General features: G+C 33.8%; 3 protein-coding genes and 1 long non-coding RNA gene across 5 annotated transcripts; 2 read left to right on the top strand and 2 right to left on the bottom strand.

Annotated features, from left to right (window-relative positions):
- Positions 1-383: 383 nt before the first annotated feature.
- LOC131652599 (uncharacterized) lies at positions 384-1288 on the top strand. Its single transcript, XM_058922506.1, has one exon. It carries the CDS (start codon positions 811-813, stop codon positions 1135-1137), a length of 327 nt encoding a protein of 108 aa, XP_058778489.1. The 5' UTR covers positions 384-810; the 3' UTR covers positions 1138-1288.
- Positions 1289-1810: 522 nt separating this feature from the next.
- Positions 1811-5082, bottom strand: LOC131652598 (pentatricopeptide repeat-containing protein At4g14820). The gene is made up of 2 exons (XM_058922505.1): positions 4395-5082; positions 1811-3598 (listed from the first exon to the last, which is right to left on the bottom strand). The coding sequence occupies exons 1-2, from the start codon at positions 4958-4960 to the stop codon at positions 2005-2007; spliced, it is 2160 nt and encodes a 719-aa protein (XP_058778488.1). The 5' UTR covers positions 4961-5082; the 3' UTR covers positions 1811-2004.
- A 10746-nt stretch (positions 5083-15828) lies between these two features.
- LOC131647145 (uncharacterized) lies at positions 15829-18948 on the bottom strand. Of its 2 annotated transcripts, XR_009297748.1 has the most exons (9): positions 18738-18948; positions 18523-18569; positions 18360-18415; positions 18145-18226; positions 17988-18046; positions 17631-17777; positions 17438-17542; positions 16680-17358; positions 15829-16033 (listed from the first exon to the last, which is right to left on the bottom strand). It is a non-coding gene; the product is annotated as an uncharacterized LOC131647145 (long non-coding RNA). The 2 variants fall into 2 exon arrangements; XR_009297747.1 differs by having other exon boundaries at positions 16680-17542.
- A 569-nt stretch (positions 18949-19517) lies between these two features.
- On the top strand, positions 19518-23612 carry LOC131652600 (uncharacterized). Its single transcript, XM_058922507.1, has 6 exons — positions 19518-19671; positions 19863-19968; positions 20163-20207; positions 20298-20406; positions 22041-22389; positions 23228-23612. Exons 1-6 carry the CDS (start codon positions 19624-19626, stop codon positions 23429-23431), a joined length of 861 nt encoding a protein of 286 aa, XP_058778490.1. The 5' UTR covers positions 19518-19623; the 3' UTR covers positions 23432-23612.

Raw genomic sequence — 23612 nt, forward strand, 5'->3', positions numbered from 1 at the left:
ACTCAGACAAAAAAAAACTTACAGAAACGAAGATAAAAAATTGATTAACTTACAGGGACAAAAAGTGCATTTAAACATAAAAAGAATTAACAAATCAAGTTCAACTATCCTTGATGTGAACGAAATAGTTTTGTTTATTGGCTAGCTAATTATAACTTTACTTTAAACAACAATAAAATTTTCATTCTTTCAATTATCCGGATGAATGAGCGGGAGATTATTTTAGTTGATGGTAATACTGAAGTCTTATTTCTTAAATTTTTTAGAGTCTAATATTAACTTTTTTTTACTTCTTTGGGCCATTAGGCCCTGTTTTGTCAAAAAAAAAAACTATAAAAACAATCTCACTTGTTTCATATAAAAACGACAAAGGAGGACTTGACAACAATTTGAACATTCAATGGTAATGAGGGGGCCAAAAAAGAAGGCCCCTTCTCCAACCAGCTTCAGCTTATTATTCATAGCCCCACGTACCTTAAGAACATGGACTAAATTATTGCACTCTTCCCTACTTAAATCTTTGTATAATTGCACTCTTTCTCTCTCATTTCAAACACCATAAAACCTCTTGTTGAACAAAGACACTTACTTGTGCTTGAAGCAACAACATAATCAATCCTAATTTAGAATATTCAGCAACTTCCCAAATATAAATTAAACCCTTCTTTGTCACCACTCATCATTGTCTTCGAATCCAACCAAAAGAACTAACACGTGGGTTGCAATATTCTGTCCCTCTTCTCCATCATACAAATATTCTCATCCTTATAATAACTACCAACATAGATAATAAGATAAAAGCGGTTTCACATGGATATCGAGATAGAGTCAGCAAAGTGTGAGTGTTGTGGCTTGAAAGAGGATTGCACTCAAGACTACATCAGTGAGGTGAAGTCGAAATTTGGTGGAAAATGGTTATGTGGGTTGTGTTCAGAAGCTGTTAGAGATGAAGCTATTAGAGGGAAAAGGACATTTGCAATGGAAGAAGCAATGAAATCTCACATGTTGTTCTGTCGTCGGATTAAATCGAATCCTGCCGTTTGTGTTGCTGATGGTATGAGACAGATGCTTAGGAGAAGGTCAACTGAGTTGTCTTCATCAAACAAACGCAGTGCGAAGTCAACCACGACTTCTTAAATTGATGAAAGAAAAACATGAGAGATTGGAAAGGTTGAAGCAGGACACACCATCACTCTGTTTTTTTGGTATGGTTGGAATATATGTTTAGTTGCCTTTTTGTGGCTATGTTTTTCATTTTGTCTGCTTGTATAGTGACTGTTACTTCACATCAACTGTTATTTTGCTTTCCTTTGTGTTTCTTTTCAGTTGGTAACAGAGGTAATTTTCAAAATAAAACAAAAAAGGTGAATCTCAATTTTATTCTGTCTGAAACATAGCAATAGTCAATCTCTGCTAAAACTTCTGTCATTCAACACCAAATGCTTCTCATGAGTTAGTGTCTATTGCCTATGTTGAAAAGGTGTTTTGTTGGTTATCTTATACTTTGCTTTACGTACAATATATTCATTCAAAGAAAGAGTATCAATATCATCATCATCATCATCATCATCATCATCATCTTACAACAGTACCTTCCAAATGATTCACATGAATAAGTGGTGTTTGATGGATTTTAATTGATAGGTCAGATATTCCACAAATAACAAATGATAGCCACATTCTTAAAATATAATTTTTTAGATCCTTAGTGAGATCTTAGGTTACTCCCACTAAACAAGTTGGATCTATATTTCATTAAGAGTCAATTTAAATCAAAAACCAAAATCATATCACAAAAAAGTATCTTGCCAAAGTTTCTTTATCCATAAGCAAAAACTAGTACATTTTACAATTTTTAACAAACATCAGAAACCTACACTGTATAACAAACATTGTACAAAATACAAACATCAGAAACCCACACTGTATAACAAAGTTTTTTTATCTTAATTTTTGCACTATATGGGTGTTGTTTTCTGAATTCAATTTACTAATACAAATGGATCACCAATAGCCTTTACAAGAACAAATACCACTACTACAATGGTGAAACCTAGTCCTATCTCTCACAACAATCTCTACTTGATACACCTTTGAGACTAACTTCATAAAAGAGTGACAATCCTCACATATTCTAAGATTTTTAACTATGTGAATGCATGATTCTTTCCTCCTGCTAATTAGTCCATAGCAAACTGCTAACTTTTCACTATGCCATAGAACCAAATCTTTTTTATCTTCCTCTTCTAAATCAATCAAAATGTTCGAGGTACTCGGCTTGTAGCCAACCAACTTCAATTGACTGACTACCTCATCTAACTTCTGATATATTTCATCTGACTGTTTATGATATCTATCAGCCATCATAAACGTATGAACCTCATTGTTTATTTCAACCCTACTACACGCCTTCTCTTTTGAGATACCTTTATAACTCATTGATTTTCGGATCAGTCCAACATCGTTCCATCTTCTTTCTTTGGCATATATGTTTGACAAAACCACAAGAGCTCCATCATGACCAGGCTCTAACTCAAGAAGACGTTTGGCAGCAAATTCCCCTAGCTCAGCTTCACCATGAATTTGACAAGCAGACATAAGAGATCCCCAAATGATAACATTCGGCGCATGAGGCATTGTCTCGATAAGCTCAATAGCTTTTTTCAAGAGATTGGCTCTACAATACAGGTCAATCATGCAACCATAGTGCTCACGGGTAGGAGAGATGTGATGCTCATTAATCATGGATGAAAACAATTTCTGGCCTTCCTCAACTAAACCTGCATGTCCACAAGCATAAAGCACACCTATAAATGTAACACCATTGGGCTCAATATTTTCTTCTTTCATCCTATGGAAAAGGTTTATAGCATTATCTGCATTCCCATGCATTGCAAATGCATTGATCATACTGGACCAAGATATCACATTTTTTCTCGGCATATTCTCAAATACCTCTCTTGCCTTGGCCAAGTTCCCACATTTGGCATACATATCAATTAGTGCATTGTTAACAGATAGAGTTCTTCCAAACCCATTTCTATCTACATAGGTATGAATCCATTTTGCTTGACCAAGTGCGCCAACATGAGAACAAGCAGAAATGACACTCAGCATTGTGATCTGATCAGGCACTATTCTCTGCCGTAGCATTTCATTGAACAATCTAAGAGCCTCTTGAGGCTGATCACTTTCAGAATAACCAGATATCATTGCACTCCAACATACAAAATCCTTTTCAATCATTTGGTCAAATATGAAACGAGCATCCTTAGTCATTCCAAGTTTTGCATAACCAGAAAGCATTGCAGTTGAAACAATCAAATGTTTCGACGAGAGTCCGTCATATATTTCTCTAGCCAACTCCATTGCACCACAATTTGCATACATGTTAATGAGAGCAGACTGTAAATAAGAGTCAATAGCAAAACCATTGTCCTTAACAAACTCATGGATTAATCTACCATAGCTTAAATTTCTAGCATGACCACACGCAGAGAGCACAGTACAAAGGATAACAGAATCAGGCTTCACATCAGAGTTCTTCATATCTTCAAAGAGGCTTAAAGCATCATCGAAATGACCATTATGGCAGTACCTGATTCAAAAATATCTCATTCAGAAAAGAGTAACTAGAATGCTTGTAAATGTTTAGGTTTATGCACTAAAATTTCATTGTTTGGATTATTTAAAATTGGATCCAACGGAACAAATTGAATGGTATATCTTTTCCATTCTATCACTTACCACCATTCTCCTCCCCCCCTCCGATTTAGGCGGAATGACAAATTGGTTCTGCGTATTACGCATATACTATTTCTATAACAATAACAACAACCAAGTCTTATTTCACTAAATGAGTCGGCTACATTGATCAACTTCCGCCATAATGTTTTATCCATCCAAATCGTTAATCTCGAGATCTTTCTTAATAACTTCTCTTATAGTTTTTCTAGGTTTTCCTCTACCTCTAGTTATTTGACTCATTCATCTGATCTACCCTTCTTGCCACAAAATTTACCGGTCTTTTCTCTACATGCACAAACCACCTAATTCTATTTTCCACCATCTTTTTTACTATAGTTGTTATCCCGACAGTCTCTCTAATATAGTCATTTTTAATCTTATGATGTCTAGTTTTACCATAAATCCAATGCAACATCCTCATCACTATAACAAAAGAAAAAGTAAATTTGAAACGGATTCTTGTAAACTGCGTGTTGTTTTCATGAACTACTGAACTACAGTTGAGAACTTCATAAAATAAGCTCAAAAAGATCTTAAGAACATGTCATAAGTTGTTTCTATAAACTCCCACTCACAAGTACTTTGTGTTAGTATATAAACTTATCCAACCAAGCTCTTAAAGACAGATAGTATTATATATAACATACCCATCAATGATAGTATTCCAAGCAACAGCATCCGGGTGAGACATTTTATCAAACAGCAACCGTGCATCCATAATGCGGCCACACGACGCATACATTGCAATCAAGCCAGTTTGAACAAAAGGGTCAGAAAGGAAACCGAGCTTTGAAACAAGGCCATGAATCTCCAAACCATAACTGAAGGCAGAAAGTTTAGAAACAGCTTTCAACAACGGAGGGAAGCTAAAGCTGTCAAGAGTGAAAGCATTAACTGTTCTAAGATTGTGATATAAGAAAAGGGTCTTGTCGGGTAAGGGACAGCGGGAGAGGTGACGGAGGAGTTGGTTGGTGAAATGGGTTTGTGGGTTTGGGATTTGGGAGAAAACGGAGAGAGCATAGTCGAGGGTTGAAGAGGAAGAAGAGAGGGTGCAAGAAGAAAGGACGAGTTTGGGGAGGAGGGAGTTTGAGTTGGAGTGGAGGATTTGTGCATGGATTTGTTTGAGGTGAGAAAGTGTTGTTGATGATGAGAGTAATGTTTGTAGTTGATGATGGGTGTGTGAGTGGGACATGGTGGCCATTGCCATGTCCATGGCTATACTACTCAGTCAAGGTAAGGTGTGAGGAGGAGATATGGTTTGAAATCGACATTCAAACAAAAAGTGGTCGATGACCATGGCTGTGTTTTTTTTGGTCATCTAAAAAAATTTAAGGACGAATTTACATTTGTTTTATAAAACTAGGGTCAATATGAAATTTTAAAGAATATGAGATCAACTCACTAAACTTTGGAAGATTAATAAGTGTATCAAAATAAAATGTAATATAATTGAATAAAACTCGCATTCTATAATATTTTTCTTCTATTTTTATCCATAATTAAAATGCTATTTTACATAAAAACAAAATATATTATTCTTATTAAAAAAAACATATTTATGGTTAGGAATCATAATTGTAGGTGTAGATTTTGTATGCAGTTGAACGAATCTTCAATGCAGTTGTGAGGAGTAGATAGGTAAGATTAACACTCTAACGTTCAAATCGATAAATGAATAAAATAGATGTGAAGTGATTTATGATTAAAGTCGTACATTAAAGTCCACATGTGGTGATATGATGAGTGGTAATTTGACATGTTTTACATTGGGCATGTGGTCGAACCATAACAGTTGTCCCTAAGATTTATTGTGGTAAGGTAGACCGGAAGCCTTTCAAAAAACTTGGTTGGGCTCTCTATATGTTTGGAACTTTATGCGGAGAAGTGGAAGAAATTTAGGGAATAAACACATTAAATGTTATTCTCATCTTGGAGATGTTTTACAAGATTTTTTTTTTTACATGTGACCCTAGGTTTGTAGTTTAGGTAGGGTGTGGCGCCTTCTCCTAGAATGCTCGAGTGCAATCAATGTCAATTTATTTTTGAGGCCGGATCTGACTGTTGTTTTTCATCTTCCCATTTTCTTTAATTATTGATCGTTGATTTTGCCATTTTGGTCCACTATATACATATTATTTTTGTCTTTTAAATAATTTTTACTCCTTGTTTCAACTGAGATTTACTTTCTTCTTATAAACCCTTTCATCCTTCCCTAAGCTCTAGTAACCTCTAATTTCACAATCTTCCCTTTTTATTTGGTTTATGTGTTCTTTGATTCACCATCCTTTATGAGTTTCACTTGCCTTTAAATTTTCCTTTACATTTTGGTGTTTTATTTCCTTGTCTTTGTAATGGCCAATATAGAAAACATGTTTGCAAACATGATAAACGATCTTAATGGTGGGAATTTTTCCTCATCTGGGATATTTGAAAATCCAAATATTCCACATGCTGACTAGAGATCAGTCGACCCGACCCTAATTTTGTCGTGCTTAACAATAATTATGGGTTTGGAAAGGGGCCTGTTGAGAGTGGCGATGAACCCTTTGGCACCTCTACTGAAGGAAGTACCAATGAATCTGGATCTTTTGAAGGAAATGAAGATCCAAACTCCAATAACATTGATATGAGGGACATGATTATTTGTCTTTCTTCCTTTATCAAGACTCAACCAGATTTGGATGTTGCTATAGTTGCTCAAAATGAGCGGTGGACTCATTCTTTCGCTAGAAATTTTAAGGTGGCACATGGCCAAGACCCTAGCGCTACAAAAATTAGGGATCATATTTTTTCGGAGCCAAACTACGCTTTCTAACCTCCATTATATTTTTCATGACAACCATGAGGATATGGTTTAACAATAACATGATGGTTTAGTTCATCCGTCCGATGTTGGTCTGTATTGATGGGTGGATCCCGAACTAGTGGGGATGATTTCCTTATAAGATAGTGCATCTAGAGTAGAGGATGACTGTGTATAATTAGGTTCATCCTTTGATTGGTCAGTTTCCCTATCAACTATGGCAAGAGGATTTGTAAATACTTTTCTAGATGTTCCATACCTTTTTATGAATGCATATTTTCCCGAATGAAATTCAAGTTGCACTTTAACGAGTTTCAGGAAGGGGAGTTAAATCATTTAAGGATTGCCCTCTCCCAGCTACATTTGGTAGCCTGAAATTTTGTTAAGATCTTCCAGTGCTAGTGTGAATACTAGGATAAAGAGCCATTTATAAGCCTCTTTTCTAACCATTTCACTATATCACGTACTTCCAAGGATCCATGTCGAAGACAAGGATTGATTTCACTGCGCCAAACCTCTAAAATGTTTGGCGTCTATATTGACAGTTGGAAGAATTTCAAGGATCACTTTATTTTGGTGTTTCCTTAAACTCCAAAGACCCGTTTTGTATTTTCTAGGGTCTCCGAGGGAGAATTTTCCCCAACCGGTCCTTCTTCCCCTAAGTCGGCTAAATGTAAATAGAGAATCCAAAAATGCTGGATCTGGAGCCATTTTAATAGAGAATCACATACATATGTTATTTTTTCTGACTCTCTGACCCTATAGGAAGTATTGATGAAAGAGGATTTGATAACCTTCTGTGAGCATTTGGGTTACGAAAAAGGTAAAGGTCCTTCAGATGTATGAAACTCTATGCAGGAGAGGCGACTAATCAACACCCGAGCTGTAATGAATGCTACAGATGCTCGGGAGAGAAAAAAACTATATGATGAGAATGGGAAATTTATCATTATACTTGTTTCTGCTATTCTTTTAATGCTTAATAACTATCATTGCACTTTTATGCATATACTATTGTTGGAGTAAGCCATAATAGTCAATCAATATTAGTTGTATTTGCTTTCACTATATCGCGTACTTTTATGCATATACCTATTATTAGGAACTGCATTGATCGCTAAAATACAACTGTAAACAAAATTGGGCCAATAAGCGTTATTTCATACCTAAAAACGCCTTCAATCCTTCACTGTTTTCATGATCTCGGTTAATAAGGGTGTTATATTTCATAAAACGCAAACACCTCAAAATCCGAATCACTTCGTGATCAAGGGGAGAAAGGACACCCAGGTACACCCTTTTGGTAATATGTGGATATAACGATCATGATAAAGGGAAAAAAGGTTCACACATCACCCTCACATTAATTGGAGAAGCATTATCTCGCCCTCTTACCCACACAAACTTTCTTGCTAATCCTCGTAAGGGTTTGCAAAGTGGTTTAGCAGACATCCACTGGGAAAAGGGCGTAACGCCATCCAACCATTGCTGGGGAGGATTTACATCCTAAAGAAATAAAGAAACACTCCTACAATAGGAGGCACACCCAAATAACAACAAATTATTCGAAAATCCTTAAGAATACCTTATACATTTAGAGTAATTTGAGAAGGAGCAACATTAACGACAATAAGAAACTCTGTTCCGAAAGAACTGTAAGGAATCAAAACCCTTAGCGCATGAATAATAGGAAGTAGGACGTAAAAATAGGGAGCGGGCGGCTCACCGAAAGTATTCATATTCACCCACTCTTCCTTTGAGTAGGGTTCCATAAACACGTCTCTCTCTCTCTCACGACCAAAGATGTCATTCCCGGCCGCGACGGCCGCTATAGCGGCGCCATGGAGCGACGCGGCCCCCACCCGCGCGAGATGTAGGGTGCGGTGGCGGAGATGGTAAAGCGCCTGTTACAACTGAGTTCCTGGATCGCAGATCAGGGGTCGTTCCCAGGCGGAGCAACTCTGATCCTTTTTTTTTTTTAACTTTTTAACTTGACTCGTTTTTTTTTTGTTTTTGAGTTTTTTTGGTGCATTTTGAGTGTTAAACTAACCCGGTGGAGCGAAAAGATGAAGAATAGAAACAGAAAAGATGAAGAATAGAGAGAGAAAAGAAGAAAGAAAAAGAATAGGAAGAGAAAAAAGATGAAGAATAGAGAGAGAAGAAGACGAAACGGTGGAGAAATATATTATTACTATATTTAATCAATAAAAGCATAATAGAAAATAAAATGTGACTTTTAAAAGCCAATGCTAGCTATAACACAGATGTATACGGGTATTAATAGCTGATGAAATCAAAAATGACTTTTCAAAACCCAAGGAAATGTTATAATAACAGTTGTATACCATATAATAATATGAATTTTTAAAAAATAAAATAATAGAAATAATAATAATTTTTTTATATGTATAATTTCTCATATTTTTATATATAAAGATCACTTATATATATATATATATATATATATATATATATATATATATATATATATATATATATATATATATATATATATATATAATTAGCCCGCTATCCTCTATCTCGCTATTTTTGTTATTCCCATTTTTGGTGGTCGGCCACTCCGCTCCTCTATTTGGGATTAATAACTCTGCTTACGACCTGTACTAGAAAACCTAATACCATGACGGAACTTATCAATCACACCCACTGTAGAGTATAGAGATAAAATCTTCTGAAAATGAACAAGTCTAGTTTTCTTTCCCATGATCAATGGGAATGGAAAAGCAGATGAAGAGATGTTTTTACCTAGGAGAGTTTCTGGAGAAAGAGAAATAAAAAAAGAAAGGAATATGGTTTTTGAAATAATGTAAAGGGGACCCAATAGCACAAGCCATACAAGTACCCAATGGGATAACTGCCACCAGAACTAGAAAATTATCTACATCTGGAAGACACGTGTAAGAAGTAGGACAAATTGGTTTTCCCAAGAAATGCCATCATGAGATGCATTAAATGTAATCCATACTTTTTTTCTCACTAAAGCACTCAAGTTTTCAACAGTGACTGGTGTTTTGACAACTCGGGTCCTAACCTAAAAGAAATATGATATATTCTTCTATATGCACAGTCGTTAAAGAAAAATCGCCCATGGCTAAGGGACACGCCCTTTAAATATGGTCACCTTCAGCTGAGGGAATCGTCCATAATTGGGGGACTCATCCTTGAAATATAGTCACATTCAGTTGAGGGACTCACCCATAGTCGAGGGACTCGCTTTTTAAGTATTGTCACATTTAACTAAGGGACTCATTGGTAAGGCGAGGGGCGCACTTTGAATTAAAAAGGGGCTTAAAAATAATTTATCCTTGGCAAAGACCTCGTGCTTGAGGGAGTATGTAGTGTTATATTTGTGAAGATCCTAAACTAGAGTGCCCTCGCCCGAGAATGGTATCGGGGGTCCTAGCTCTTGTCCGATAACTTGAAGACTCTCTTGGGGATAATGATGACGTGTAAGGACGTTATTAAAACGAGAGGGAGTTCTTCACTAACTCCTGAAGGACGGGTGGTCAATAACTTCTACTAATTAGGGGAGAGCAGTTGTCGCCATCAAGGGTTACTAAAACTCTAGGCCCAAAGGGTCTCTATAAATATTCCTCCCCTTAAGGTAATAGGACCAATCATTACATTCTAAAGCATAATACTTAGTAATATCATAACTTATATGATCACACCTCTCAAAATCTTATACCTAAGCATATCGATCATCCACATAGCCTCTCACCTCACGTGAGCAAGACTCCTAAAACCACCGTAAAACATCATTATACATGATTTTTCGCCACCGTGAGCAAGACCTAACCACCATACAATATTATAAACCTAATAAGGTCTCTAAGCCCCCTGCCCTTGCAGGAGAAACACGAACGCGTCTACTTTTTTGACCATTAGAATGTGTAATTCTGACGGATAGATGATATGAGGGAGTTGTGAATATTTTTGTGTCGTTAGCATTTACCTCATCTTTTTTACATATTCTTTAGCATCTTGGGCCATGGATAGCCAATACTACCCAACTTCAAAGAAACGAAATAACCTCTTACATATATATATATATATATATATATATATATATATATATATATATATATATATATATATATATATATATATATATATATATATATATCAGAAAACGAAATAACTTCTTTCATAAAATAATTTTCATACAATTTAAACACATTTTTCAAAGTGTTCATACTTTTTCATGTTTTGAAACTTTTGCATAATTTCACATATCTCATAAAAGTTTCATTAAACATTCTGAGCACTTAAAGTATATAAGTTTGAATTATGATATAGAGAAAAAGAAGATAAAGTCATTCACATTTGAACCAAGCTAAGAACAATCTTCTTCAAATTTATTTTAAAATGTGTTGTAACTTAGTCATCAAGTTTGGGGTGACAAGTTGTTGTAAAAAGAAAGTAGGGTTCTTTCTTTTTGTTTATGTATTAGAATGTTGTAACTTGTAAAAGGATCTAAACATACTGGATAATCCTCTAAGGAGTAGGGGACTAGATGTATCCTTTGTTGATAATGGTAACTAGTATATTTTTTTTTTTACTTTATGCTTTCAAAATTCCACATTTTACATTCATCTTAAGTAACATTCTAACCATTGTTTCTGGTAAAATTTGAAGTTAATAAACGTTGTGTAAAAACCAAAAAAATTCAGCAATTCTAATTCACCTCCTCTTAGATTGCATCTCATAGTTACATCGAGGTGGATACGAAGGTTGCAAGATCGACCGAATATATCCTAAAGACGTTGAAACTTCCTTAACCATCGCTCAATGGTGAAATATATTGTTAGATTTATGTTAACAATTATCTATGTAATGTTATTATTTTATATATATATAACAATAATTGATGTTAATTTATGTTGTTCTTCACATTTTTGCACTTGTTTTTGGTTTGAGAAAACAAAGAATTTGTTAAGCTTCGTTTTGACTTGAGTTTAAGTTTTGTATGAGGTGTGGACATTTTGGGTGCGTCCTGAAGTGGAATTCCGAATTTTAGGAGTATTATTGATTTTTCATCAACATGTATGAGCAACTCTAAAGGTGAATTAAGCAACCCCTAAATATAAGATTTGGTTTGACAATTTACCAAACAACAATGTAAAATTACAAGTTTAAATACATTTTGACCGCTATTTTAATGTTTTAAAATTTTTAGTTCCCCCTTTCAAAATCTAGTTTTTCACTTTTTTTTTTGTTGCACATATGACATGATTTTAAGATTTTTAATTTCCCTATTTTAAAATCTAATTTTTTAGTCTCTCAACTATACTTTCATTTAAATTTATTTTTTAAAGATTTTTAGTTCTCCTATTTTAAAATCTAATTTTTTAGTCTCTCAACTATAATTCTCAACTATATTTTTCCTTATGCAATAGCAGCTTCACTACAGAGGAGGAAATTGATCATTGAGAATTATATCAACATGGATGAAATCATTAGGGAATGCAATAGCATGTCAGGACAATTTCATGTTTTGAAATTGCTAGATGAAGCACATTTGTCCTTATGGCTCTGCTAATTTCCAGTTTAGCTATGCTAATTTTTATGTTCATTTGTCCTTGTGGCTCTTGTGTGAGGAGGGTTATTTAGAAGCATTCATTGGTTTATGCCCATAAAAGAATTAATGTCGTTGAGCAGCTTCATGAATTGATGTATGGCAGGAAGAATTGATGCCTTTGTTTCTTCCAATTTGTTACTTTACCAAAGGTATGCACAACTCCTCAGCAATGTTATATTGAAATCTCCAAAATGGTTAAAAGAAAACTTGGATTAATTGATGGCTATCTCATCAAATTTGTTGATGCTATTGATACTTGGATTAAATAAAAACTTGGATTAATTGATGCTATCTCATCAAATTGATGGATATCTCATCAAATTTGTTGATGGTTAAAAAAAAACTTGGATTAAAGTTTGCAGAATAGTAGTTGTCTGTTAAGTCAGCTCAACTGATAGCGGTACAAAGACATCAGATATAAATGATAGCGGTACTAAGACATCAGATACAACTTACAGATTTAAATCTACGACATCTTATTTATTCATCTTTAAAGAATAGACTCTAACCACTAAATTATTTGACGAAATTTTTTTTTGAATTACCTAATGGTTCAAAAATATAAATTCTGAAAGTCACACATCCATTTCTCAACAAATATTAAGAGTGTTTATAAAAGTCGTTTATACATTTCTCATTGACAACTTAGGTTCATGTAGTATCTCTTGTAAATTTTAATTAATTGATATTTAAAAATATTTAATTAAAATATTAATTATTAATTTATAAACATCAAAATATGGACTAAAAATGACCGTTCCAAAATTAACATGAAGTTTTTATAAAAAAAAAAGGACGATGTTAGTTTTTTCTTTTTGTAAAAATATATTTCAATTAAAAATATTCTCTTAAATATTTTTTAGAGACCAAATTGACCTAATTATCTATTATCAACTAGTAACTAACCCGTGCGTTTGCACGGGTTCTGATATGGGACGCGTATTCATTCATTTCAGATGTATAATTGGTATTTTGAAAAAATAATAATTGAATGTATAGAAAAATGTCTGGTACCCGTGAAAAAATAATAATTGAATGTATAGAAAAATGTCTGGTACCTGTGAAAAAAATAATAATTGAATGTATGAAAAAAAATTCGGTACCTGTAAAAAAATAAATGTTTAGAAAAATGTCTGGTTCCCGTAAAAAAAAAAATTGAATGTTTAAAAAAATGTCTGGTACCCGTGAAAAAATAATATTTGAACGTATAGAAAAATGTCTGGTACCCGTGAAAAAATAATAATTGAATGTATAGAAAAATGTCTGATATCTGTGGAAAAAATAATAATTGAACCGGGTTTATCAGATACATATAGTATTAAGTAAAAAAATCAAAAAAAAAAATTATATTAAAAGTAAAATATAGAAGTTTTAATATTTGAACAAAAATATTAAATTGATAAAAAAAATTCAAAAATAGTTTAAAATAGTTTTTAAAATGGTATAATATTAATAAAAAAATAATGTTTAAAAAAATAGTTTTTATCATGAAAATTCAAACAAATTAAAAATATCAAAATATTATTGAAGAAAGAAAAAAAAATGAACTGGAAGATAATTGTATAAGTTTTTAAAAACTATTATTGTTAAAAAAAAACTATTAAATACATAATTTGTAAAAAAAAATCAATTGTAAAGTATATGGATTATTCATTTATATATTATACTCGTGCGTTCGCGGGGATTTTGATATGGTTATCTTTGCGTTCACACGGTACTGGTGTGTTACCCGTACGTTCGTACGGGTACTGATCGGGTACGCGCAATTTTTTAACATATATAAATTGTCGTTTATAAAAATATTTGAATCATCAATATATATTTTTATAATTATGAAAATATTTGTATTATTAGTAGACTTTTTTTCAATTTATAAAAATATTTGTTTCAACAAAACACTTTTTCCGTTTATACAAATATTCATATTTTAATTGTTATGTGAATATTTAAAAATATTTAATATATAAATAATTATAATATTAAAATAGACCATCAATAATTTTTTTTAATAATCTTTTCTTAATATATAGCTCACTTTCCATGTATTATCCTAACTAATGTTCATAAAGAAATTATAACATTGTATAAAAAGACATAAAAAAAAGTACAAATGTGGTTGACAAATAAAAAATCATATACATATTTTGAGAATAAGTAAACTATTAAGTTGCATACATATTTATAGTAGTTAACATATATGCAGTATTATATTGCATTGAAATAAAAATTTATATTTTTAATCTTAAATTTTGGTTGAGTACAAATTCCTTAAAAGGTTCTAGATTAAAGGTTATCCTATTGTTCTATAAACATATCAAAAACTCAGTGTAAATCCATTGTACTTGTGCAGCTAGTTTCTTTTAGTCTTGACTTCAATTTTCTTGAATTTTTGGAAGTGATACAATATACCTTTAGCATTTATACTAATTTCAAAATGTGTTCGTTATTCTTATATATCACTTATCAAATTAAGGCAATATATTGTACGACACGTTAAATTAAGGCAGTATATAAATAAAATTAAGGTGCATTTATTTATATTTTTGTATATAGCTCTCAATCTACCTTATACAGTAGCAAGTACAAATCATATATAATAACATTCATCAGAAATTCATCAATATATATTATATATAAGTTCAATTAGTGAGCATATTTTATTTAGTAATTAGTCCAGATGAAATAAAATATCTTTTTAAATTAGTCCATATTATATAATACCTTTATAAATACAGGCAGAAGTAGAAAATAAGTCTGTATTTAAGATTTAAATGACAACATGCAGAACCATGACTTTGATTGATCTCAAATGATCACTGCATTGGTCTGCCGACAAAACGGGCCGCATTCATTATCATACTTGTTTCTAAATCATTCACCTGCACCAGACCAATCAAAATCTTGATAAAAACATAACTCCGAAAAGATCAGATGCAACAATGCATAAACCGATACGATGCATCTCCAAATTCAATTGGTTTTGTAATGCCAATTGCATAGAACCAAAGGCTACTGCTCCTCATAACTGCAGCACATGACAGGTACCCCAGACGAATTATTGTCGGCTTCATGATTTCCTCCAACCGCACCTACCAAACAAAATTGGGCAAATACCACAGCACCCAAATTAGACAAAAAAAGAATATGCTAGCACATCAACCGAACCACACCGTGTACAATAGCTAGAAATCAAGAAGACAATACTAAACATTAGTAGAAAAAACCAAATATCTTAAAGTGCAATTCAAGAGCGTATATGCTCGACGCTAATCGGATGTAGATATTTGTCTATTCGGCGGAGATGAGCCGACATAAAAATGTGAAGCTTAGTTCCTACTAAATCCTCCTCCTCCTCCTCCTCGCATATGTGCACCTAGTTCCTGCAAATTAAACACTAGCATTCACTGTATCTTCAAATAACCTCATAACATTCAGCTTCTGCTTCGCAATTTCAAAGGCATTTAGCAATAGCTCATAACCTACTAAGTATAATATTTAGAAAATCTCTCACATTCATTCATATCACCATTCAGAAATTTTTTATCCAACTCACTATAGAAAATTAATGAATAAACAATAGCCTGAATTACCCAAACAAACAAAAATCACTACAGCTATAACCAACACCATGATAGAATTTAAACAAATCTGATGCTAACTTTCAAAATGACCGCCAAAATTCTAACAGTAAGATTGTGGAACCACTGAGACTCAACACAAAACCTGCCCCTCCCGGATAACCGCAAGGCTTGGAAATAAAATTAAACTAACCTCTCCGAATTGCAAACGAACGCGATAGCACTTCCATTATCGCATACTGCCCATATCAGGCTTGTATACACCTCAGTACAACAATCATATCCGACCAAATGCACCACACACTGTCCCGACAAAAAACAATCAAACATTCCCTATATTAGATCATTGTGGCAATTTACATGACCTATTAACCAATTATTTAAACTTGAAAAGTTAGATCAAATGCAAACGTGAGACTAAAAGATATAATACAGAGTAGAGCCAATGAAATCCACCTAAACCAAATTTTGATTATGACTTTTATAAATAGCCAAAGTAAGTTCTCATGTCAGTTTAAAGTAATACTACGTTTATGAACAAAGCAGGTTAATGAACTATTCACGCTGATGCATTATTCTACTGAATAGAAAAAAAATTGCAATACACCAAATGCTAACTACTGCTTTTACATATATATTGAATGAAACTATTAAAGTACAATCTATAGCTGGAAAAATATTTAGTACCTTCAGTAAAATGAATCAATAACTCTAACTCCATATAGTTTTAAATTCAGTTACTATGGAAGTACAATGACTATTACATAGCAAACCATACCAATCCACATAAGATTGAAAAGTACTCCTTAGTCCATAATTGTGTACCAATTACTATACTAACATCAAGTTTAAATAATTGTGAACGACTGTAGATAAATAACAGAATAAATTAGTTCAAGAACGGAACATAACTGTAGGAAATGCATAAAATTGACTTCAAATACAATACCTGTGATACCACCTCCTCCTCTTCTGGGACTGCTACAGCTTTAATCAACCCTCTCACTATCATCCCTCAGAGTATACTCCACAGAAACCACCCTGTCCAGTATCTTACTGCAACAACAATGAGACCAAAAACTCATTATTATTTGTACATGTTAGAAATTCGGAAACTTTGAGAACTAATACGCAGAACCTGTAAAGCAATACCGACAGTTACGACAACCTGCACAACAGAAATACGCAGGGACCAGAGAAGAAGTAGATGAAGTAAAAACAAACAGCGAAAGGAGTGATCCAAGCTTAGTACCGCCTCATATTGAAACACGTTATCAATACTTTTAGTAGTCATGAATGAAAGTAGTGTCTCAAATACCACAGTTGCAACACCGAAACCGAAACCTTGATGCCAAGCGACATTAAACTGAGCCAAGCAGCTATGCCATTAGATGAAAAGTAAACAATAAAAAAATATTTATAACCTGCAAAAGTAAATTCCAGTCAACCTTTGATTGAATGAACTATGTAGATACCGTATTGATGACTTCAGCAGAGTAAATTCCAGTCGTCAAATCAATTTCAGATTCAATAACTTGTTCTCTCTCAGCTTCTTTGCTTTCATCAAGAGAGCCTCTCCTGGACACTTTTTCTTTTCACACAATGCTAATATTTGGAAGAGCTTTAGTCTGCACCATGGAACCATAATACTATTTATGTTAATTATAAATGATTAGTAAACATCATAAAACCTCAATCATTACTTACTCCTCTAAATTCCAGAGATTCTAACTCCTCACTCGACGGATAAGCACCGTTGAATTTCAATGGCTCCATTTGCAACTTCTTCCCTCAATACTCCAACATTTTAATCTATAATATTGTAAGATGGAAAGAATTATCACTGAGATAATCTGCATAGTTAATGCCTAAATTTGGAATCTCAAAAACCCGTGCGAACCTATGCAAACATCGAGAAAGTTTTGACCAATCTTGTAACCAATGAAGCTTTATCAGTATATTTAATTTCTCCCGTTACCCGTTACCCATTGCAGAAGCTTTATGAAAGCATATGATATCACCATTGTCTAACTGCATTCATTCACACCTAAAAATCAAAGGGAAAAAGGTTTAAAAAAATATATTTCAGCTAGTTTTTAGTCAAGAGATATTGCTTCAGCGGTGTGGTAAATTTTATTTACTAAATAGTTTAGGTGAAATAAGTTATTTCACTTATAACAGGGATTGTCGTACCAAATAACGTGTTTTTTTAGGAGCTTTCATCGAACAATTACAAACCTGAAACCAAAAAACTTACTTTATAAACAACCTCCCCTTGTTTCCTCGATGCGTACGCGTGCTTGATGCTCATTTTAACTACCGGTTAACCAAAGAACAACAGCAAAATCGACGTATAACAAAAAGATAGTGGAAAAATAATAACATCAGTGAACAGAAGAGTAATACTAACATACCAAAATTACTGCATTTGTTAAAACTTGTGAAACAAAGAAATAAGTTGCCATATGCCCGTTCACCGACTCCTTTTCTCCTTTGCTGAGACATTTGATCAAACACCATGCGTGCAATAAAGAAAGTGTAAAATAAACTAACACATTAGCCCTTAAAGAATTCAATCAAATATAGCTTAAAATTAAAACTTACAAAGTTACTCCAAACTAACTATTACCTATTATTTGAGTTATCAATCAAAAGGGCATGCCACTCCAAATTTGAAATCTACACCTATAAACAACATCAGAAGAAAAAAAAGATAAAGTTGGAATCGAATCTGTTTCAGAATAATAATCGTCGTCCGCTGCGAACCAACACCGGCATAGTGTAAAACCTACTCTTTTAAACAACCAATTTCTTCCTTGGACAACCTCTCCGTAATAACCTACAATAACCCAAGATTCAAAACCCATAAAGATTACATTTTTCCAATGAATATAACAAAACAAAGAAAATCCATGATTCAAAATCCAAAAAATATTGAATTTTTCCAACAAAAATACAAAAAGAAAGAAAACCCAAAAATTGAAATCTCAATAACTATCAAACATACCATTGAATCAGCAGATGTGGATTATTTAGACCCCAAACGGTGGATGCCGGTCACAAATGCGACGAAAGCAAACTGACATCTGTAGGAAGAGTTCGAGCCATTCTTTTGCCTTCGGCTAGAGTTTCGTTAGCAATATTGTTAATAACAAATGTAGATTTGTTATTGAAATCATAAAGTCATGTCGTAGAAGACAGAAGAAAAAAAAGGAAGAACGAAGAAGATTAGTAGACAGAAGAGGGAGAATGAAGGGAGAAGAAGAGGAAGTATGAAGGGAGAAGGATGTGCTAGAGAGAGAAATAGAAAAGAAATTAAAATATTTGGAAATGCTTGTATTTGGCTTTGTTCAGAAAAAACGTGATAGCATGAAGTATTTTGGGAGCATAACAAAGACAAGTAAGCTATCCACGTGGAGCAACATGGAAGCAAAGGGGCAGTTAGGTCTTTTCCAGAGCATCTAACTTTCTTATATTGTAGATAACAAATGTAGATTTGTTATTGAAATCATAAAGTCATGTCGTAGAAGACAGAAGAAAAAAAAGGAAGAACGAAGAAGATTAGTAGACAGAAGAGGAAGAATGAAGGGAGAAGAAGAGGAAGTATGAAGGGAGAAGGATGTGCTAGAGAGAGAAATAGAAAAGAAATTAAAATATTTGGAAATGCTTGTATTTGGCTTTGTTCAGAAAAAACGTGATAGCATGAAGTATTTTGGGAGCATAACAAAGACAAGTAAGCTATCCACGTGGAGCAACATGGAAGCAAAGGGGCAGTTAGGTCTTTTCCAGAGCATCTAACTTTCTTATATTGTAGATTTGCTCCCTCTTGTGCGTATGCGCGATTCCAATTTTACGTGAACCGAGAACGAGAAGCAGACATCAAAAGGAACATAATGGGTGAAGCATTGTTCGATCTCGAACAACTTCTCATTTCCAAAAAGGTACTCTTCTCCCCTTTCGAAAATCTATTCCGATACCAAATTCATCATTTATCCATATATCTAATTAATGTCAATTGATCATTATACTGAAAATTCAGACTTTACTGCTGTAATCATTGAATCAACTTCTTATCTTACTTGATGATAATCATGGATGAACTTGATTGCTACCTTTCATTTTTTTTCTCTAGGAAAAATTGACACCTCAGGAGGAAGGTATTCTTCTATCATGCAAAGGTAAAGCTGTGAGGAATTTCACTGCAAGTTCACTTCTTGGAGGTGCTGCTGTATGGGCAGGTTTGTCATTTTGGTTCTCTTAATGCAAATGTACAATGAATAATATTTCTATCCATGAAATTTATTGCTTTTGGAACATGATATCTTTAATGTATTGTAGTTTTAAGCGGTGTTGTAACTCGCCAATAGTGGATTTCTTTTCCTTTGTTGTACTTCTCTTCCATACTGATAATCACCATGTTCCTTTTTGACAGCAACTGGGAAACTCGGGAAAGCATTTCGAGTAAACCTTTCAGCAGGTAAGAGAAATTATGTATTTTCTCTATTTGTATGTCGTCTACTAAAAACCTCACCTTATTCTTCATGTTTGTTGTTTTATCCTTTTGCAGGAGCTGGTGCTTTCTGTGGACTGTGGATATTTAGTAGATCCTTGTATTCTTGTGCAGACCATATTCTTACACTCGATGGCAGTATATTACAGAAGGAGTTAGCAAATATGTTGGTCTTCTTATCCTAATTGCTTGCACTTGATGAACGCTTTTGGTTTGTGCAATAAGCTCCAATTACTATCATATTCTCTCACACTCTTGAGTATGCATTAGTACAAATGCTCATTCATGTGTTTGAAATGGTTCCTTTCCATCAAGTTAAAGAGAGAAAATAAATTTTGATGAGTGAAAAAGTAAGTGAGAGATGACGAGTTTATTATGAGATGTAGAGAGTATGGAATTGATGTAAAGGTTCCGACTCCTTCATAAGTTGAGCAGAGCCAGTCAGCTAGACTTTGGTTTACGGTGCTGTGTTCCATAAGAGACTGCAGAAATAAAACTACAAAGGTCCTGTGTGCGACAAGATCGTTGACAAGTGTCGTTTCTTTTGTCTGAATAGAAGTAGAAACTAGCTTATTAATTGAAGTGATATTGATAGCCTGTTGCAAGATAAAGAAACCTTATGATTCACTTGGCAGAGTAGAAGTGATAATGATGGATTTTATGAGTGAGGACTGAGGAAATAGCTATTCTTTCATAGTAGATCCCTAGTGCCTAGACGGTTATTTCAAGTGAACTCAAGATAGTATAGTTGTTAAACCCATTTGAATTGCAAAACTTTACCCCATCTACAATTTCCAGTTTGTTAAAGATACATCTGTAGTTAGTTTAAAAAATTCGTCATGGGATTAAGTGGATGTTGTCAAGTTTGCGATTTTACTTGTAGGATCGCAAGATCCTGATCTGTGACCCCAACTCCATGTCGCGTCCCTGGTTGGACCGGGGATGAAGAAACAACTTCAAGATTGTGTTTTAGGTTGTAGGGTCGGGGGATTGGACGAGGTGGAAGATCCTAGAAGAACATGAATGAATGGGTTTTGGGTTGGATTTGGTGGTTGGACCCAGTTTGTAAAAAAAGTAATCAAAATCCGCGAGTTATGATCTTTTCACCCCTCCCGATCCAAAGTAGGATATCTCGAGTTTGACAACAATGGATTTAACTAATATGTATGACTTGTAAGGATTTGATAATAGTGGAAGTTATTCCAAGTTAATTAATTGAAAGTTTTGTTGTCTCCTCTGCTGAAGTTTTCCACTTTTCTGTTCCATTCTATTCTAATTGTTACAAACCAATTTCATTCCTATCTTTTGTTTAGTTTTGTGCCTTTTGTAATTTGGTGAATGTCATTTTAGTTGTCGTCTCACTGTCAGCTTCATAGGCAGATATAATTTGGGATTTGAAATCTAATTTCAACTTGGCTATTATATATAATGTAGTCGTAAAAGCAACACTTTTTGCAAAATCACAGCATAGAATGCAACTTATGTTAATTAAGCCCACACAAAGAGCAAGAGCGAGAACGAATTTTGAAGCAAACTCCAACCTCCACTAACATCTGAACTTGTTGATATATATAGCCACAAATAACTCTAAATTTGTTAGAATGGTCCACGGACCCCTTAAGTTGTGTAGCTTGCTTTATCACTAGCTACATTCCTAGTGTGGGAAAAAAAAGTGGGGGTGATGAAGGGAGAGAAAAATAATTTATTTGCTGTGGTCTCTTCTACTATCTGCTAATGTTTTGCGTAAGATTTTATTTCATACATTCTCACCTGTATATTTTTGTTGTTGTTAAATGACAGAATGGTGACAAAGTACCAGAATGATCCTTCGCTAATGAAGCTTATATCTAAGCATTTTTATTCGGAGAGGATTTATGATGATTCTACCTCTAATACTCCTAAATTACGATGGCGGTACCGTAATTTTTTTAGTGATAATGCAATCAATGGAAAGAGGACACAGGATCATAGCTCATATAATACATCCCAAGACAACTCTCACAATGATTCCTATGATGAATCCCAAGGCAAGTCTGAAAATATCGCTGACAGCAAAAGAACAACTCGTGGGACCAAGCAAATTTCCCAAGGCAAGTCTGAAAATATTACTGACAGCCAAAAAACAGCTCGTGGGACCAAGCAAACTTTTGTAAGTATTCTCAGTCTTCCCTTTACATACTTTGAATTGGTATTTGTTCTTGAATTAATTATATAGATGCTTTAGATGGAAGTAGTTACTAACTTACTAATATAAACTTCCCCTGGGGCCATTTTTCGCCTTGGCCATCTCATGTGTGTTTGGAGAGGTGACTATTAAACTTAAAATGCTGGTGCTGAGAAAGTTGCACGCCCTTCTAGTGTAATGTGTGTTCTAATGAGAAGTATACTTGATCTTAGCTGAATTTTGTTCAATGGGCTGCTTAATGTCTGAGCTTTGACAATATTGTTCGTTAGACTTTTTATTGGCTTTACTAGTTCTCAAATTTAATGTAGCGCAATATCCATTAAGTTCAGTAAGAAATAAATTGGCTGACAATTACTTCAGTTCAAATCTTCACTTCTCAGACCTTGGGAAGATACCGAATGTAAATAAAAATGAAGCACAAAACTAAATTTCTCTTTAACAAGAAAATTTATTAATGTTTTATTTACAAAGGCAATTGCATAAAATGTTCATTGAAAGTATTTCTTTTTCCGTCTGACAAGTTCTTTTGATCTTCTAGTTTTTGGGCAAGCTGACTCCTCTTTTGCAGTGGTAATACTAATACGAAGGATGGACATATTTTTGACAAGATTTTCAATAATTGGTGGTTTTTATAACTTGTTCGTGTCTACAATAAAATGTTGTACTTAAAACTAGGCTATAAAAGTCACTTTACCCCAGTTGCACGGTCAATTATAATCAAAATGATGAATTACAATGGGATTTCTTTTGTATGACGGTTTTTGATTTCAGCTTGTTACTTTTTTCACATATGTCATTGTAGGTAAATCCTGGTTCCGATATTAAGTCAGAGGTAGACCCTCTTGATTGTCTTTTTGGTGGTGTTCCAGTGGAGGAGATTCTTCATCCTAATACCACAAACAAACCATCAGCGGCTCATCATCGAAGCCATAGAAGATATCACCGTAGGCGTAAAATGCGCGATCTTGACGATCTTTCAAAATCAGTGCACGCAGCAGCTGCTTGATGCAAAGACTTTATGTAAAATTTATGCTTTTGTTTTTTTAGCAACATTCAATCTGATCCGTTTCTGCTATCGGTATTACTAAACCGAAGAGGGTTCCTAGTGCCTTAATAATATGATATTTGAAGTTGGTCTGTTTTAAACTATATGATATTTGACGATATGATACAGATTATTGTGAACA

The sequence above is a fragment of the Vicia villosa genome, linkage group LG2, assembly GCF_029867415.1.
Source record: "Vicia villosa cultivar HV-30 ecotype Madison, WI linkage group LG2, Vvil1.0, whole genome shotgun sequence".
Classification (NCBI taxonomy): Eukaryota; Viridiplantae; Streptophyta; class Magnoliopsida; order Fabales; family Fabaceae; genus Vicia; species Vicia villosa.

Excerpts from the sequence above, each read along its gene's own strand:
- LOC131652600 (XM_058922507.1), top strand. The coding sequence starts at position 19,624 with ATGGGTGAAGCATTGTTCGATCTCGAACAACTTCTCATTTCCAAAAAG. Across the intron at positions 19,672-19,862 it reads AACTTCTCATTTCCAAAAAG|GAAAAATTGACACCTCAGGA; the intron begins GTACTCTTCTCC and ends TTTTTTCTCTAG. Across the intron at positions 20,407-22,040 it reads CAGAAGGAGTTAGCAAATAT|AATGGTGACAAAGTACCAGA; the intron begins GTTGGTCTTCTT and ends GTTAAATGACAG.
- LOC131652598 (XM_058922505.1), bottom strand. The coding sequence starts at position 4,960 with ATGGACATGGCAATGGCCACCATGTCCCACTCACACACCCATCATCAA. Across the intron at positions 3,599-4,394 it reads TGGAATACTATCATTGATGG|GTACTGCCATAATGGTCATT; the intron begins GTATGTTATATA and ends TTTTTGAATCAG.
- LOC131652599 (XM_058922506.1), top strand. The coding sequence starts at position 811 with ATGGATATCGAGATAGAGTCAGCAAAGTGTGAGTGTTGTGGCTTGAAA.